The sequence below is a fragment of the Rhipicephalus sanguineus genome, chromosome 1 (genome assembly GCF_013339695.2).
Source record: "Rhipicephalus sanguineus isolate Rsan-2018 chromosome 1, BIME_Rsan_1.4, whole genome shotgun sequence".
NCBI lineage: Eukaryota > Metazoa > Arthropoda > Arachnida > Ixodida > Ixodidae > Rhipicephalus > Rhipicephalus sanguineus.
The window spans coordinates 66,467,365-66,483,339 of record NC_051176.1 but is presented as its reverse complement, the minus strand read 5'-3'; the positions used below and the strand labels follow the sequence as shown (position 1 = coordinate 66,483,339).

Here is a 15,975-nt window from a genome sequence, read left to right as displayed (position 1 = left end):
CAGAATGTTTTATTTGCGCGAAAAAAAATCGCTTATCTTGGCCTGCTTCTTTATCTTCGAAATGAAGTTGAAGACGCTGGCCTCGATCTTATCGAGGCTGTTCAGGTGCGACAGCCCGGTTCCACTCCATGTTGCCGCAAAAACGGCGAATCGAGCCGAATGCTGCCGCCACTTCAGCGGCGGAGTACGCGCGTTTAGCCGCCGCCTCGTCCGGACGATCTTCGTCGCCACTTGAGCTGTCGGCCTGGGCATCCTGGGTCCCTGCAACCGCAGCTACAATGTCCTTGTCAGTGAGGCTCGCAACAGCCTTAACATTGCAATCCGCTTCCACAAAATCGTCCGCAAGCACTTCGGGTGGAACGGCAGCCGGGAAGAGGGACGACAACTCGCGAAATGCGTTGTCCATGTGCTCGCCGTCGCCGTCTTCACTGGTTTCCGCAAGTTCCGCCGTCACGAAGCCTGCCTTCCAGAAGCAGTTGGCCACTGTGTCCATCTTCACGTCTCGCCAGGCGCCCGTCACCATTTGCATGGCAACAAGCAGGTCCATCTTCAGCTCGGTGCCTATGCGGAGGTTGACCAGCAGCCTATCAAGGAGTCACCTCCTGTAGCCCACCTTGAAGGACTTGATGATGCCCTGGTCGAGCGGTTGCAGCTTCGCTGTCGTGTTGGCCAGCAGAAACTTCAGCTCGATGTTTTTGAGCTCGCAGGGGAGCACGCACGCAAAAGAGGAATGCGGTGGTATGCGACAACTCACGGAAGTGAACTCCGCCAACAAAGCGCTCACGATCAGTCACGATGCCGGCAATGGCTACCCGGGCGCCCGGGCTACCTGCGAGGGCAGCAGCAATGTACAAAAGGCACGAGCTGTGGTTGGCTGAGCAAATACAAAAGGGGCGGGCTGTGGTTGGCTGATCAAAACTCACAAAACAGCAACAAAGAAAGAAAGGCGAAAGGAGGAGGCCGCCGGCTCCTTCATTCCTGCTCTCCGAGCCGACGGTAACACGGAGAAAGCATGAGAAAGAGAGAGAGAGAAAAAAAAACAAAAAAAAAAAGCCATTCCACAAGTTGGAGAATGCGCCCAACAGGAGCACAGTTCGAGCCCTCTCGCCCTCACGTTTTTCGAGCGTTTTTGGTGAGGCACTGTGCCGCGAAGGTCGCAGGCCACAGCGAGTGCCGAAGCGCACCTTCCAGCTCGTGCGGCATTCAATATATCCGATGGCGGGTAAAAATACTGTTCGATATAGACGTGCAAATTTCTACACTTTTACAAAGGATTTTCAAGGGGATAATTTACGAGTTCGATATAGCCAAAAATTCGATATATGTGGGTTCGATATATCCGTGTTCGACTGTATTTGCAAATATATATACGTTTTAGAGCGCAGCTCTTAGGTGCCCGTTCCTTCATTGAGCGTTGGCATCCCTTGTCCTAACCAAGTAGATGACCACAGCGAAAGATGAAAGGATGAGGAAGAATGCCTCGCATTCTGCATCATGTGCACATCCACCAATTAGTGTTTACAACGCAGTCACGTGGCGTGACATTTTGGTGTCTCCCAATGCCATCAGACGGTTCTGCCTTGCGCACATCTCGGCAGAACTTTTTTTCAGTGGAGGCGGTTCACACGTTCAAACCTTTCAACGAAAAGACGTAGTACTGGTGGTAATGTTTGTTCATGTATCATGTCCACTTTTCACTTTTCACCATCACTGTATAGTGTTCAAAACAGATAAAGCAACATTCAATGATTGCATGACTATCATTTTTATTGTTGTGTTCGGTAACATTAAAGGTACATTATCTATGCAGAAATGCGCACAATTCATGCCGTTGAGGTTTATGTTGTCTGGCAATCCTGAAAACATGCGTAGAGCTGCGCTCAAAGTTCGCATTACGGAGTATCGCAACCGTAAGTAATATTTTTTGCAACAAACTGTTCTGTTAGCTGCAATGAGACAATGTTTCTTCAGAGGGGAGCACTGACATGAATACTTGTTTTTTATTTTACTGCGGACAGGTTTCACCGGCTAAAACTGTTACATGTGTTATCACTCAGTGCGGGCTGCACCTGAATGTACTGATACATTGCAGAACAAATAGCCTTCTCGATTATTTTCAAATTTCACTTGCAGATCAGATTTTTAACAAACAACTGTGCTCGCTGCTATCATTGTACTGTAAGTGTGATTTCATTTACAGGGCACATATTAGCCCCATAAGGAGTTCAATATCACAGTTCATTCATTTTTAGTCAAACAGTTCACATGAATGATAACTCTTGTAACTGAGAAATTCTCTTGTAACTGCCATATCAGCTGCATAGGGCATACCATATTTAATCTACTGTAACCAGAGATTTCTTTTCAACGAGTTTTCCTGCTCTCTCTTGATCCTCCAGTTATACAGGGCGTCCCAAATATCATGCAGCGAGATTTTAAAAAAGAGGAATGCTGTTATGCAAAGCAAACCTAGTGCATATTGTTCCCAGTATACTGTAGTAGCCACTACTAATTATTTCGTTAATGACGTTTAGTTCATTAGTACTAATTATGTTTTTAACTTGACAAATAATCACCTGACCATTAAAATGTCGATGAGGCACATGTAGGCATGTTCAAATGACATCTAACTGCGCTATTTTCAGCAACATACTAATTATGTGCTCATTTTTACCAGCTGATAAAGAAAGCACGCGAAACATGAAAAGTAACACGTGACTATACTCCCACAAACACAAGGTGGGAGCATAGTCTTGATTTGCTACCTCACAGTAATCCTGTTTGAGGGCACTGCTTTCTGATGTGTGCTGCAGTCTAGCCACGTGTCATTTTCCAGATTTTGCAGGCTTTCCTTATTAGCCAAAAAAAGTGAGCACGCAGTTAGTACGTTGTTGAAAACAGCGCAGTTAGATGTCATTTGAACATGCTTACACATGCCTCATTGACATTTTAATGATTAGGTGAGTATTTGTCATGTTAGGAACATAATCAGGACTAATTAACTAAAGCTCGTTAACGAAAAAGTTAGTAGAGGCTACTGCAGTATACTGGGAACAATATGCACTAGGTGTGCTTCACATAATGACGTTCCTCATTTTTAGAATCGTGCTGTGTGATATTTGGGACACCCTGTATATGGACAATAACAAAATTAATCTGCTTGAAACAAATATTCTAAATCAAGCTGTTTTTTTATATTACGGAGGCAACTCGTATGTTTATGTTTCAATACAATCCATAGACAACAACCAAAGTTAAGACCTGTAATCCTTTCCTGTTTGTGCCTATCTCCATCAATAGCCCACTATCAATGGTTTCAAATTCAAATTTCCCAGGTATGAAGCCTGGGAACTATCATCATCCAGCAGGTAAAAAAAGAACACTATTCTTCCCAGTGTGCTTGTTTGTTTCAGTTTTCTGCCGTGCAGGGGCTCTTAAAGCACCGCTTCAAATCAGCCAACGTAGTTCACAACATGGCATCAACACAGGGCGGTGTGACTTCATGAAGATGGTGTGATTTTACCGATTCATATGCTCCTCCGCATGAATTTTAGACGCTATCAGCATCAGTAACCCACAAGACAACACTGGTTTACCAAATTTCAGTGGCATGGAGAGTGAAAATACATCAAACTGGCCTGGAACATAAACAGGCATCTTCAGGCAAGTCTCATTGTTCTTTCTTCATCATTTTAATGCTTATCTAAAGATCTCCGGCATGTTCTAAAGCTCAAAATTTTTATTTGTAGCGTTTTTGGTATCGCTGGCCAACTACTGCATGTGCAGCTGCTGTTTTTCACGAGAAGACAGCTCGTAGTCGACCTTGCCGTCATACCATACATTGTGTTCCGGAGTGCCGTGCCGCAATTCGAATGAGTCATTGATTTCTTCCTGTTGAACATAGAAGGCTGAAGTTTACTGGTGTACTACATGGACCCTTCCTGTATAATATGTATATCCAGAAAATTTTTTTATGCTGCCTAGATATCTGTAAAGCAATTTCTTGCACAAATAACTTCTTTACATTATACTCAATAAATATTTTTATTGGCAATAACTAATTATACTGTTGGAAAGAGAATTTCTTTCTCTATAAATTGGTACTATGCACTTCAGCGGGTAGCAAAGAACGTCATCATGATAAGCCGCACATGTGCATCATCACATGTTGTCTGGTGACATCAGAGGCAAAAGAGTAGCAAAGAACGTCATCATGATAAGCCGCACATGTGCATCATCACATGTTGTCTGGTGACATCAGAGGCAAAAGAGTATCTGTAAACACAGAGCACAGAATAAATGGTCATTTTTCCTGGTCCCAATTTGGCATGTGGTTCGATACAATACATCCTTCAGTATGATGTGTGTTCTTCTAATAGTGGACCACCCAAAAAGTGGTAGTTTTCGAACAGACGGGAAAGTGGGAAGTTTAGTTTGAGTCGACCTTTTTCACTGTTACACTGCTGCAGTGTCCGGTAGCCTTTCACGTTTTGACTCATACCTGCCAACCTGGTGACCTCAAAATTCTGGAGATTCGTAAAGTGGGAAGGGGGCCGGGAGACACGACAGAAGAAACTGTTGTATGTATTAATTTATTGTTTCTCAAGGCCGCAGCAAAGTCATAAACGAATGACTGACAGTAAAGTTTTCGACGTCAGCTATCATACCAGTACTCGTAATTTCATGGCGTGCGCACGTGTGTGTAATTAAGGGACAAAATCTGCTGTGTGCCGTGACAGCTAGTAACCCGTTTCCAATCTTCCTTCTTCCTATCGAGGGCTGGATAATCATAGTTCCCTCTTGTTAAACTGCTTTGAGTATGTTATGTCAGGCTTTGCTCATTTTGCTGCACCTTTTAGTTGTTGCTGATACGTGCTGTATATTTACCGTGGCGTGTGAGCAATAAAACTCCAGTTGTTAGTCAGTGCCTGTGCCCTGTGTTCCTTCTGGCCGTCCTCGTCAAGTGCGCGCTGTTTTTGCCTTGTTTTAATCTTAACGCGCTTTTCCACATGACACCACTGTACTGCAGCAAAAGTGGCTGAAGCGTTCTGCACGCGATCAGAAAATTTGAGAACCGATGACCTCAATTATTAAGATTTCATTTTCATGGTGCCACTAAACCTGTTTTTCGGGAGATTTATGGCCATACACATACAATTGGGAGGATTGCTCAACGTTCTAGAGTCTCCCAGGCAAATCGGAAGAGTTGGCAGGTATGTTGACTCCATTCATTCATGACGTTATGGTGGTGCAGCACATTCAGTACGAAGCCTGCTTGAAGGAATGAAGAGCTGGGAAACTATCACAGCTCAGTGGCTCATGTCAGAGAGTAAACTCACAGATGGTTGGGCCAGTGGGAGGCCCTTTTAAGTGCGGAGCACTTTAGGGGCCGAGCTTGTCGTCCATTCACGCATCTCGTGGTGTGATCATGCTCACAGTAAGGCGCTCAATACAGGCCATAACAGGGCTAGCAATGCTCAAAACCAGGTTAAAATGAACGAACAAGGTCTAAAATAATATAATTAACAGAAATCATCAAGTAATTGAAATAATTAACCAAAAATCGCTAAAAACGTTTCAGAAACCTGCGGCTGACTCCAGGGCCGCGCAAGAGAGGGCGCCACCGCCTTGCCGAGTTAGCGAATGCCCCTCCCCCTACACTTCACCGGCGCTGCATTGCTACATCTGATAGGAGAAACAATCTCACGGAACTCGCTGTAGACTACGCGTATCTCAACTGCCATAACAAGCAGGGAGTCGACAAAGCACAGCAAAAAGTAGTGCATATGTCGCACACCGAGTTTGCGAATCTCCCTAACAAGATTCTACTCGTGCTGGGGAAACCCTACATAATTACCTCAAACATTATCGAAGCTTCGGTAAACGGAGCAGTGGGAACTCTACGAACGGGAATCACTGGGCGTATTTAGTATTTCAAATATGCACTACTCAATTCGAATACCAAATCAAGTAGAATGCTACTCTATTCATATATTCATTCAAATTTTTCGAATATTTGAACCCCCCTACTAGTAAGACCTTCAGAGTAAAATGGCCACACAGTTTTTAAGAAGAGCTCAACTTCAAACGAGTTCTACAGCATGGAAGATTACTTTATTCCCTGGAGATCACTTTCAAATTGTTTCACTTTCATTAGACTCTGCTTGTCTCGGCACTAAGACCCTCAAAGTATGAACACAGTCAACAGCATTCTCACACAAGTGAAACCCTATCCGCAAGTCACCCTCCACGAATTTCACCCAAGCTCCTTCTCAGGTGACAATGATGAGAGAGCTCATTTCAAAATTGTTGTTCTTTTAATGAAGGTATGAATTCTTTTTTTCATTCCTCTCGCACTACATTCATTAAGTCAACTGCCGATTTTTCGGACTCCCCAGGGACCGCGAAATCGTTCGAAAAATCGGGCAGTCCGAAAAAACAAATTCATGCTTTTTTATTCTGCTCAAGTGGTCAAATCGCCAGAGCCACGTCCGAAATAGCTTTAATGCCTCCCAGTACAATTATCAGGCATTTTGGTGCGCACCCAGGCTCTCGCAAATACATTCGGTAACTGCCACGAACCCCGCTTAACTACGTATACGTGCCAACCGCCGCTTTTGCATCTCGTGATGAGCGCCGCTGATAACAGCAAAGCGCGGAATTAATGCCTCCCAGTACAATTATCAGGCATTTTGGTGTGCGCCCAGGCTCTCGCAAATACATTCAGTAACTGCCGCGAACCCTGCTTAACTACGTGTACGTGCCAACCGCCACTTCTGCATCTCGTGATGAGCGCCGCTGATAACAGCAAAGCGTGGAATAGATTACGGCTATCTCGGTTGAAGCGTTTGTAAACGATGACGCGGAACAAAATGACTGTGGCAGAAAAGCGGACGACTCGTCCGGCTTTCCCCGATGCGTGTGCGCATGTAAACATGCGCACACACATCGCCGAATCGCCGTTGATACACAGCATTTGCTGCCGTGTCAAGCCGATCGTTTCTAGTTGTGTGCAGCACATCGCCAACTAAGCTGACGCCGTCACTTTACTGTTGCTGTATCGTACGCACGCATTTATCATGAAAGGGTTCGTGATGCGCACTTAGTTCCTAACCGCACACGGGCACGGCAATGGCGAGCTGGTTTCGTCCGCGAAGGCAACGCGTCTATGCGGCGCACTTAGCGGTCTCGCATAAAGAGGCAGCAGGAATGGCGGCGCGGCGCATTTGGGTTCTCGCCTATTAAATGCGTGCAGTACGCATGCAACTGTGCTAGGCCACGTGCACTACCGAGCAGTTAACTGAAGATGCATATTGTAAGGGTTGTCAGCGATTAAGCCGTACTGGCGCGTTTGCCAGCTGCCACCATCACGCCTCCGTGCATTACCGCTGCTTATCCATAACATCGCCGCACGGCGCCGCGATAGCGGCCCCTTTGAATTTCTGGTCTGCTTCACCCCGTACGCTTCAGCATTGCGGCAAAGCCGACTTTCGGACTCTGCTACTGTCGTAAACAGATCGACTCGCGAAAGCGCTGGTTCGAACCTACGAGATGATAGACGCGGCACCGGTTGGGGCTTCAAATAATGCCTTTCGGACCTGCAATTTGGGCAGAAAGTCCGAAAAATCGGACATGGAATAGCTTCAGCGTCCGAAATTTTGGACGTTCTAATACATTGAAGTCTATGGGGCTGGTGACGGTGCCGCGAAAGTGCCCGAATTTTCGAGCATGTCCGGAAAATCGGGCGTCTGAAAAATCGGCAGTTGACTGTATTTTATTTACATTTTTATTTATATTTCACATGATTGAACAGACGCTCCTCATGTTGCAATCACAGCTGCGATACATTTGAGTAAATATGGTATCCATAACAGCCGATGACAACATAATTAGCATGCAGGCACTCTAATTTTATTTTTGTTAAATCTTAAGCGCATGTATTAAATTCTAAATATCCATACCGTACACAATGATGTTTAACAGTCTGCCATTGAAGGCACTTTGTGAGTCATGCCAAAAGAGTGCCTTGAACTGGCCGAGAAGAAAGAAAAACTTACCCCTGGTGCTGTCATTCTGTTGATGAGGTTTCCTGGCAAGCCCCAGAAGCAGATGTGACCATCCTGTACAACGAAAAAAACAACAGTTCAATACGATTCAGAAAGGTTTAAATCGCAACAGCACATGAGCTTTCACGTCTGTCAGTCAACTACTGCCCGGCAGTCCTCTACTAAGCAGCCTATGTGAGTATTCATGCGCTTCTTGTACTCCCCTGAGATTTATGGCTCAGTTTCACAGCTAAGAGCGAGCATTTAGCACTATCTGAACAAGCACAAGAAAAAAGGTTAGCTATGAGTGGAACTTTGAAAGTATAAAATATTTGTATAGCGCCTTGTTAATGAGCTTTATGCCAGAAGAAACTCTCTGACATAAAGACGCCAGAAGACTAACTTTTTCCCATAAATGCTTTCGCCAGGAACAATACTACAACGAGCACAAACATGCATATGTACAAATTTGCACTTTAAAGCAACTCTTCATCTTTCTTCTGTCAGTTTGATGTTTCATGAACACGAGAGAACCAGGGCAGTTTTTGGAGCAGCAAAATTTCAATTTTGGAGCAGAAGAACCCTGATTTGGAGCAGTTAGCAGAATTTTTTTTCATATCTCAGGAGCTTGAAAAAAAGACTAGTAGCAACTTGGGGGACAAGTACATATTTAAATTGGCCTAGGATAGACGTAACACTGAAGCAGCCTTTGGAGAAAGTATCGCCAGGTATGAACTATACTACTTCTTTAAATACTATGCCACCTATCTAGCCCGAGTAAGAAATGCATGAAATAATTGAAAAAAAAAAAGTTCTGCAAACTAGGTTCGCTTCATAAAAATTTGAAAAAAAAAATGACAAAAAGAATGTGATTGCACAAGAATTGCAGTTACATAGCAGTAGGCCTTTTAAAGATCAGTGATATAATTTAGCAGATTACTGCTTTGGCTTTTATTGCGATAGCAATTTATATGGACATTCTGAACTGGTTATTGCTGTTGGCATCGCAGTCATGTTCCATATAAAGTCCAAATCGATAACATCCCCCGCCCATCATGTTTTACCCTTCGGTGAAAGCACGCGAGCGAGGGCAACGAACGCGGCTGAGCCAGAGATGAGAAGAGCCAACCGATCCCCGTTGCACGGAGGGCGCATGCAATAACATAACACCGCATGCCAGGCCTGCTGTTGAGTGCTACTCATGAAGAGAGGAAACGCGCCGCCCGTCTTGAAGGAGCACAAAGAAACGCCAGGGAGGGGAGTCGCTCGAGCAGCAACTGTGGACTTTGACTTTAAGGGTGCGGTCGCAATCGCTGGCGTGCGCGCTATCTCGACTGGTATCACAGACGGCTCGTACACCCTGCTAAGCGCTGTGATATCTCAACGCTTCTCTCCTTTAAGCAGCCATATTCTCTTACACCAGCGTTTTGTAGTGACGCGAGATCGGATCCATACGTGTTAGTTAGCTGCCAGCCTTACTTCGTATATTACAATTTGACGCTATCGCATTCATTGCTTTACTTACGGTGAAACTGAATTTTTTTGTAGATCTGCTTATTTAGCTTTTCAAGCTTCTCCAGAGCTTCCTGTAGGTCAGTGTTTGTAAGGAGGACATCACAATAAGCACTTTCAGCTCCGCCGCCCAGTTGGCGTAGCGTCAAACCTACTGCACGCTTTGAACAGGCAAGAACAAAGGAGCGCTACCGCCGTTCGCTGCCCCCTCGTGCAGGACAGCCTTCGAGAGCGCGGCGCGGGCGCCAAGGTACCTCGCCGCATTGAGTATTTCATAAAACTATCTTGCACTGACTATTGCGTACGGTACTGCAAGCATAGCGCCGTTGTAAGCGTACTGCACGCTTTTATTGGGGAACGACACAAAGGTGCTTCGCATCAGTCCGCTGCCGGCTTCGGCGTGAAAAACTGCCAGAGCATCGCAGAGACGCCCCGCATGCAGGAAGCTAGTTGTCGCCGCTTTGATGCAACAAGGGTGATGCCTCTCCCGTGCACGGTATGGGTCGTAACGGTACAAACAATTCCGCAGCAAACGTGCGTAGGTGACCACACACAGCAGTGTCGACGCGAAAACCATTGCGACCGGAGGAACACGCTACGCAGAACGAAGAACCTGAGAGCCATTCCCGCTACGCATGCCACTTAATAGCACCAGAAGACGCAGCCTAGCGAAAAGCAGCAGCACGCTCGGGGCACGGCAGAACCTTTCTGGGGGCGCCACGCATATTTACAACAACCCAGAGGAGGTTATGACGGCATCATGGGAGCCCCGATTAGAAAGGTGCATAGAAACACAGTTGGGCGCGTCTACACGTTTTGCGAACGTCTCATTTTCTTGGTATTCCAGGCGCTGCTATAGGCGCAACTTGGAAAATCATGTTGTCAACTCAGCCTTTTTTCACAACGAAGCTGACATGGGCATCGAAATTCTGGCTTTCGAGGCTGTTTTGCAGAAGTTCGGCGCAATTTTTGCGATTTTCATGCTTTTGGAGCAGCTTGGCGCAGAAAAACGGAATTGTATCAAAAATGCGCAATATACGCAGCTGTCTCACCCCTGGAGAACATACTGAAGACATAAAAATTATGACAATGGCAACTCTAGCTACATGCTCGCTCATTCATCACATGAACGTAAATTTGGACACATTGGCCGCTTTGTAACTCCGATCTCACAAAAATAATGCAACATATTTTTGCAGATTAAGTTAGAGCACACAGTGGGCTTTAATTCTGGGGAGTATTAAAAAAAACATGGCTGATCCCTCTGTCATAGGAATCGGTATAACACGAAAGTGAAACGTGTCTTCACGGACGTAGTTGAGCGTTTGTTGTGCATTCTTTCGCCCCAAGCGCAAAGGAATGAATGCTACAGCAACAAACTGTAACGGCAAGCAGCTCGAAACTTGCAACGCGCTGCACAAGCAGAAAGGGTGCACGGAACGAACATACACAGGATGAGCGCGAACTAACTGTCACAGCTGTAACTTTTGTGTGAGCGGTGCGCTCCTTTCGCAAAAGTGGCCGCTGCAGTGAGCGAAGTGACCTTCACGCTCTCGACGCAAACTTGCAGTGAGAGCACAAGAGGTACAAACCACCATCACGAGATAAGCCCGCGCTAGAGCGACTACACCCTGTAGAGGCGCTCATCTGCGTGGGGCGACGACCTTTAAAGCATGCTCTTCGAGCCCTTCGCGCCATCTCTCAAGTGGTAACGAAAACACGCTGATGTACCACCGATCTCCGAGTACCACCACGGGCAAATAGTGTATATAAATAGCTCGCCGTTAGCATGGCAAAGAACGTGCCGTCTGTGGCTGAATCGTTTCGCGCCCCGCGCTGCGGAGCAAGGGGTCATAAGTTCGACTCCCAGTGATGGAACTTTTTCTTCTGGTTTTTTTCTTTGCCAACTGTTAGACTTTATATTTTACGATCTTTATATTATCCGTCATATCCGTGACGGAAATATGTCAGTGGAGCCGTGGTGGACCCCGGCATAAAACACTTTCATGTTAAAAATCGAAGATAGCTTTTATTTTTAATTGCATTTCAATATACAGTCGCCGACCGTTTATTCGGACTCGGCGGGAACCGCTGAAAAGTCCGAATAATCGGGAGTCCGAAAAAAAGGATTCACCAGAAAAAAGCACTTTTATTGGCCCAGCGGCCGGAAAAAACTTGTTAGTGCGCGTCTGTACACATGTACGCTTACGCGCGACCAAGTCGGCCTGTATTTCAGCCAATGTTTGGCCACCCCTGCGGGTCGGCAATAGCACTGCAACAGCCTACGCTAAATCCGCATTTGATGGCTGTGGTGTGGGAGGTGCGTCATCACGGCAGTCCACATGCGCTGGTTGGAGTAGCTGACGGATGATCTCATCGCCCAACTCGGCGAAAACTCCCAAGCAACTTCCACCTGGCGAATAATCGCCGCTTTTTTTCGCCATCGTCAGGGCCTTGTAGTTGCTGCGTTTCTTTAGTTCCGACGGCGCACATGGAACGGGCAGCGTCGGAGCAATTTCAGCAGATCAGGCCTCGCACGAGCAGGACACAAAGCTCGGGATGCAGATCAGGCCTAGCCACAGAAACATGAGAACGCAAACCCTCACACGCCAAAAGGAAACGATGTTGGTCTAGTTGATGTTGCAGTGCTTCTGTAATCTGTTGCCGTACTCTCTTCGTCCGAATTAGGATCCGCGTCGTACTCGTACGCGCTGTCATTCGCCTCAAACGCCGCACAGAGCCGATTCCAAGCTTGGCTTGGCTTGGCCTGCTGTTTGGCCGTGGTAGCCGTTCAATGGATACGTGACTGGCTAAAGCCAAAAGGCAACCGTTACGTGTAGCCAACCAAGGAGGTTCTATAGAACCTCTGGAGTGGCAGTCCCGGCCGCCGCCAACGGGAGCAAGTGAAGCCGCCGGCGGCCATGTAGCTAGAGGAAAAACACGGCGCGACCGCCATAGACTGCAATGGAATACGCGCGGCGCGCGCGTTGGTTTGCAGTCCCACAATCAAAAAATGAGATGGAAACTGCTTTAAACCCACGAACAGTTGCCCCTTCTCGTTTATGAAACAAATTATGTCATACTATTATGTCAGCTGCAGACTTTCAGAATAATCTGTTGTCGAAGGGGTGCTTCGTATATCGAGCGCGCTGTAATTACATATGTGTTACTAGGAACTGGGTTTTTGTGTTGTAACGGCGTCAGTGTTCAAGGGGTAACCACAAGCTAACGTGGAACGCACTTATTCTCTTTACATAAGCACACATCAATCACGCGAACATTTGGCCAGAAGGAGGATTCGCAAGCATTAACCTACGTGGGCGACGTGTACCATCACGGCAAGCGCAGCGCGCACAGCCTCGAAACGAGGTAGCTCTCGCCCTCTCAGACTAGACGCATAAAAAAGTAAAGCAGCCGCGTCCTTCGGTGTTTCGATTTCGGTTTGGTCGGATTTCAAAAGAGTTACATCTTGCTTTTGCCGCATTTTTTTCTTTTCGTAACTATTTGTGTTGAAGCTACGTCAAGGAGGTAGAAACTAACAGGCTTTTGTAGATGCGCTGGGAAAGCAGGAAAAATTGTAGGTACAAATTGTAGGTGCCAGGCCGTCTGCCCCGTTCTGTCGAAGCAGCATTCTGCGAAGTGAATAGAGCAGAGGTGGTTGGTTGGTTGGTTGTTCCTTGGCAATCTGGCGCAACCCACCGCGGGGTATCGGCCATGAAACGGGCGGCACCTTATTTTAGAGATAAAATTGTTTTACATGGAGCAGAGGTGGTCAGAGCTGGTCGAGCTGGTAACCGTCCTTAGCTCTCTAACCACTTCTTCGACCGGCACGTTCCCAGGTAGAACGCTGCGCGCAGTCTTTTGGAAACATGTAACACGGATAATCACGTCATGGAATGTTGCGTTTGCCAATTCCTCGATAAACATCCATCAAATTCGATATTCATGCACCGGATAAATATGCATGCACGCCGTCAGTCTTGACTTGCAAGAAAACACCAGAAAGCTCAGAATTCTAAGGGCGTTCTGACTTCCTACTCGTACCAATATTGCTCGGTACGACCAGCTAGACTGCACCCACTTCGTGTATACACTTAAAAATCACGTACAACGTCGTGTCAGCGAACATTTAAAGCGTAAAATTTTCGTCGATACAACTGCACGCATGTATTACATGTATGCGCACCTTACAAATTGTTTCCAGTTTAACAGCATGCACGAAAAACAGACAATCGTCAGAGAACTAAGTGAGGACACTTACACGTGAAAAGTGATCCCAGGCGTCTTCTTATTGCGATTTGTGCAGCCATAAGCGACGCACGAAGTCGCCATGGCCTCGTAGAATGTTTAACTGCTTTACAAAAGCATGCCACCGTCCCCAAAGACAACTGCGACGGCGGGGCAACGGAGCGCACTCCGTCGTCTGCTTCCGAGTTTTTCCTTTTGCAATATGGCGGCGACCGGCTTCACTTACGGGGGCGCCACCTCCACTCCAGAAGAAATAGTATATAACCTCCTTGTAGCCAACAAACATAGCCGTCGAGATCGGTAACTTCTGCGTGGATTTTTTGACACTGGCACGACCTCCAGTTATAGCCAGTGCAACATTTCAGTGCTGGCAACCTAGTAAAAATATTGTAAACATTGCTGACAGCTTGTTATGGCGTTCAACGTCGCACTCTATCAGCCAGCCGGAGTCCGAAAAATCGAACGGCGGGCTGTGGGGCGTCTGAATTTTCGGTCGTGAGTTTACATTACTTCAATGGGACGAGTGGCGGTGCCGCGAAGGTGTCTGAAGAAACGAGCATGTCCGAATTTTCGGCGTCCGAATAAACGGTCGGCGACTGTATTGAATTTTTAGAGACATGCCTTCACTTATACATTTTTGGTTTGCGTTTGACATCATTCTCGGCAATCATATTTAACACAACTGTTAAACTAATTTTTGCAGTTCTGAGTAATATAGACGTGAAGTGAAAGAATCTGAAACTAGAGCATTATTGAGCAATGTGCCGTATTTGCGATTTTTTTTCATATTATATGGGCAACAAAATTGCAAGGTAACAACATTCTGTAAACACGCATTACTCATAGTATGCCAAGAAAAATTTTGAGACTCACAGCTACAACAGTTATTTTGTAGGACCTCGTCAATTCGCATTTTTCACGCAATTTGCAAAAAGCGGTTCTGCTGAGCGGAGACTTCCGAATTTTTTTGACTTAGGCAAAATTCTGTTTTGCAAAACTAAGAATGGTTTCGTGGCCCTGGCGACTCAAACAGCAAAATATATTTTCCTCAGCGAAATTAAAGGGGGTTCGCGGACATGCACCGACTTCTTATCTGAACACACCCTGGTGTCATTACACTCAGGTAGACTTTTATTTAGAACCAGTGAAAGTTTTGTGAGCGTTAGATCCGAGTAAAGAAAAGGATTTTTTTTCTTGGACAGCACCAGAGAGTTCTCATACCAGGCGAGGTCGGCGTAAAATTGTGTCATATGATCAAGGTTTTTAATACATTATTTCTATAGGTGTTTTGCCGGGATCAAACCAATTCATCGTAAAATGCAGGTCGTCACAAAACCAGGGCAAGCATGATCGAGGTTTCACTGTATTTATTACTGTAGCAGCCACACTCCTACCTTGTGTAAAAAGTATTGCAAAAAGAAAAAAGAAATATACAGTGCTGCTATAACTATAAATTGCATTGTCTCTGTGCAGAGCTGATTCAGGGATCAATAGTACTCTCACCTCGCCAACGCTGAGATAGCAGTTGCGCAAGATGGCAGCCCGCCACACCCGTGACTCGTGGCCATAGAGTGCGTGCACTGAACTGAACCACCCACTGGCCAGCTGAGCAGGCCCAAAGGGCAGCAGGGAGGCAGTTCCCGAGTTTGTGGTGGCACTGCTGGTGCCCGCTCGTTCTGGTAAGGTGTTGCCTGGCCCACCAGCCTCATGGAACCGGTAGACACGCAGTGACCGGTCGTCTGATGTGGAGCACAGTAGCCGCTGTGGCACATGGAAGCTGACCGAGAAGATCACACCCTGCGAACAAATGGGCAACATGCAATAGCATTCATGGGCCAACCTCTCTGGCCTCAAGAATCAACAGCCTAAAAGATGACAGTGGCACATATCTTAAAGTTACGCTGAGGTCACGACAACATCACACTGCCTGTTAGCTCTGAAGACAAGCTGCGTATTAGGGGTGGTTCCATAAAGCTATAACCATACTGTGAACGCTCTTCATAACTGGTGTTGCCAAATCAAAAACACAAAAAACAGCCATACAACTGGAAAGACCAGCCAAAAAGTAGCCAAACTGAGCCAAAGGCAGTAAAAGTAGCTAGAAAAAGCCATGCGTGCGTGATAACAATTGCAACATTTTTATTCAGATAACTAAATGCAATAGCTTTTT

The 15,975-nt window shown here is 46.3% G+C and overlaps 1 protein-coding gene across 1 annotated transcript in view; it reads right to left on the bottom strand.

Moving 5' to 3' along the window:
* The window catches only part of LOC119392559 (WD repeat-containing protein 6-like), a 166,109-nt gene that overhangs the window by 127,108 nt on the left and 23,026 nt on the right, over positions 1 to 15,975 (bottom strand). The window contains 2 exon segments of the mRNA XM_049414593.1: positions 8,058 to 8,120; positions 15,309 to 15,602. Coding sequence (XP_049270550.1) covers positions 8,058 to 8,120; positions 15,309 to 15,602 — 357 coding nt within the window.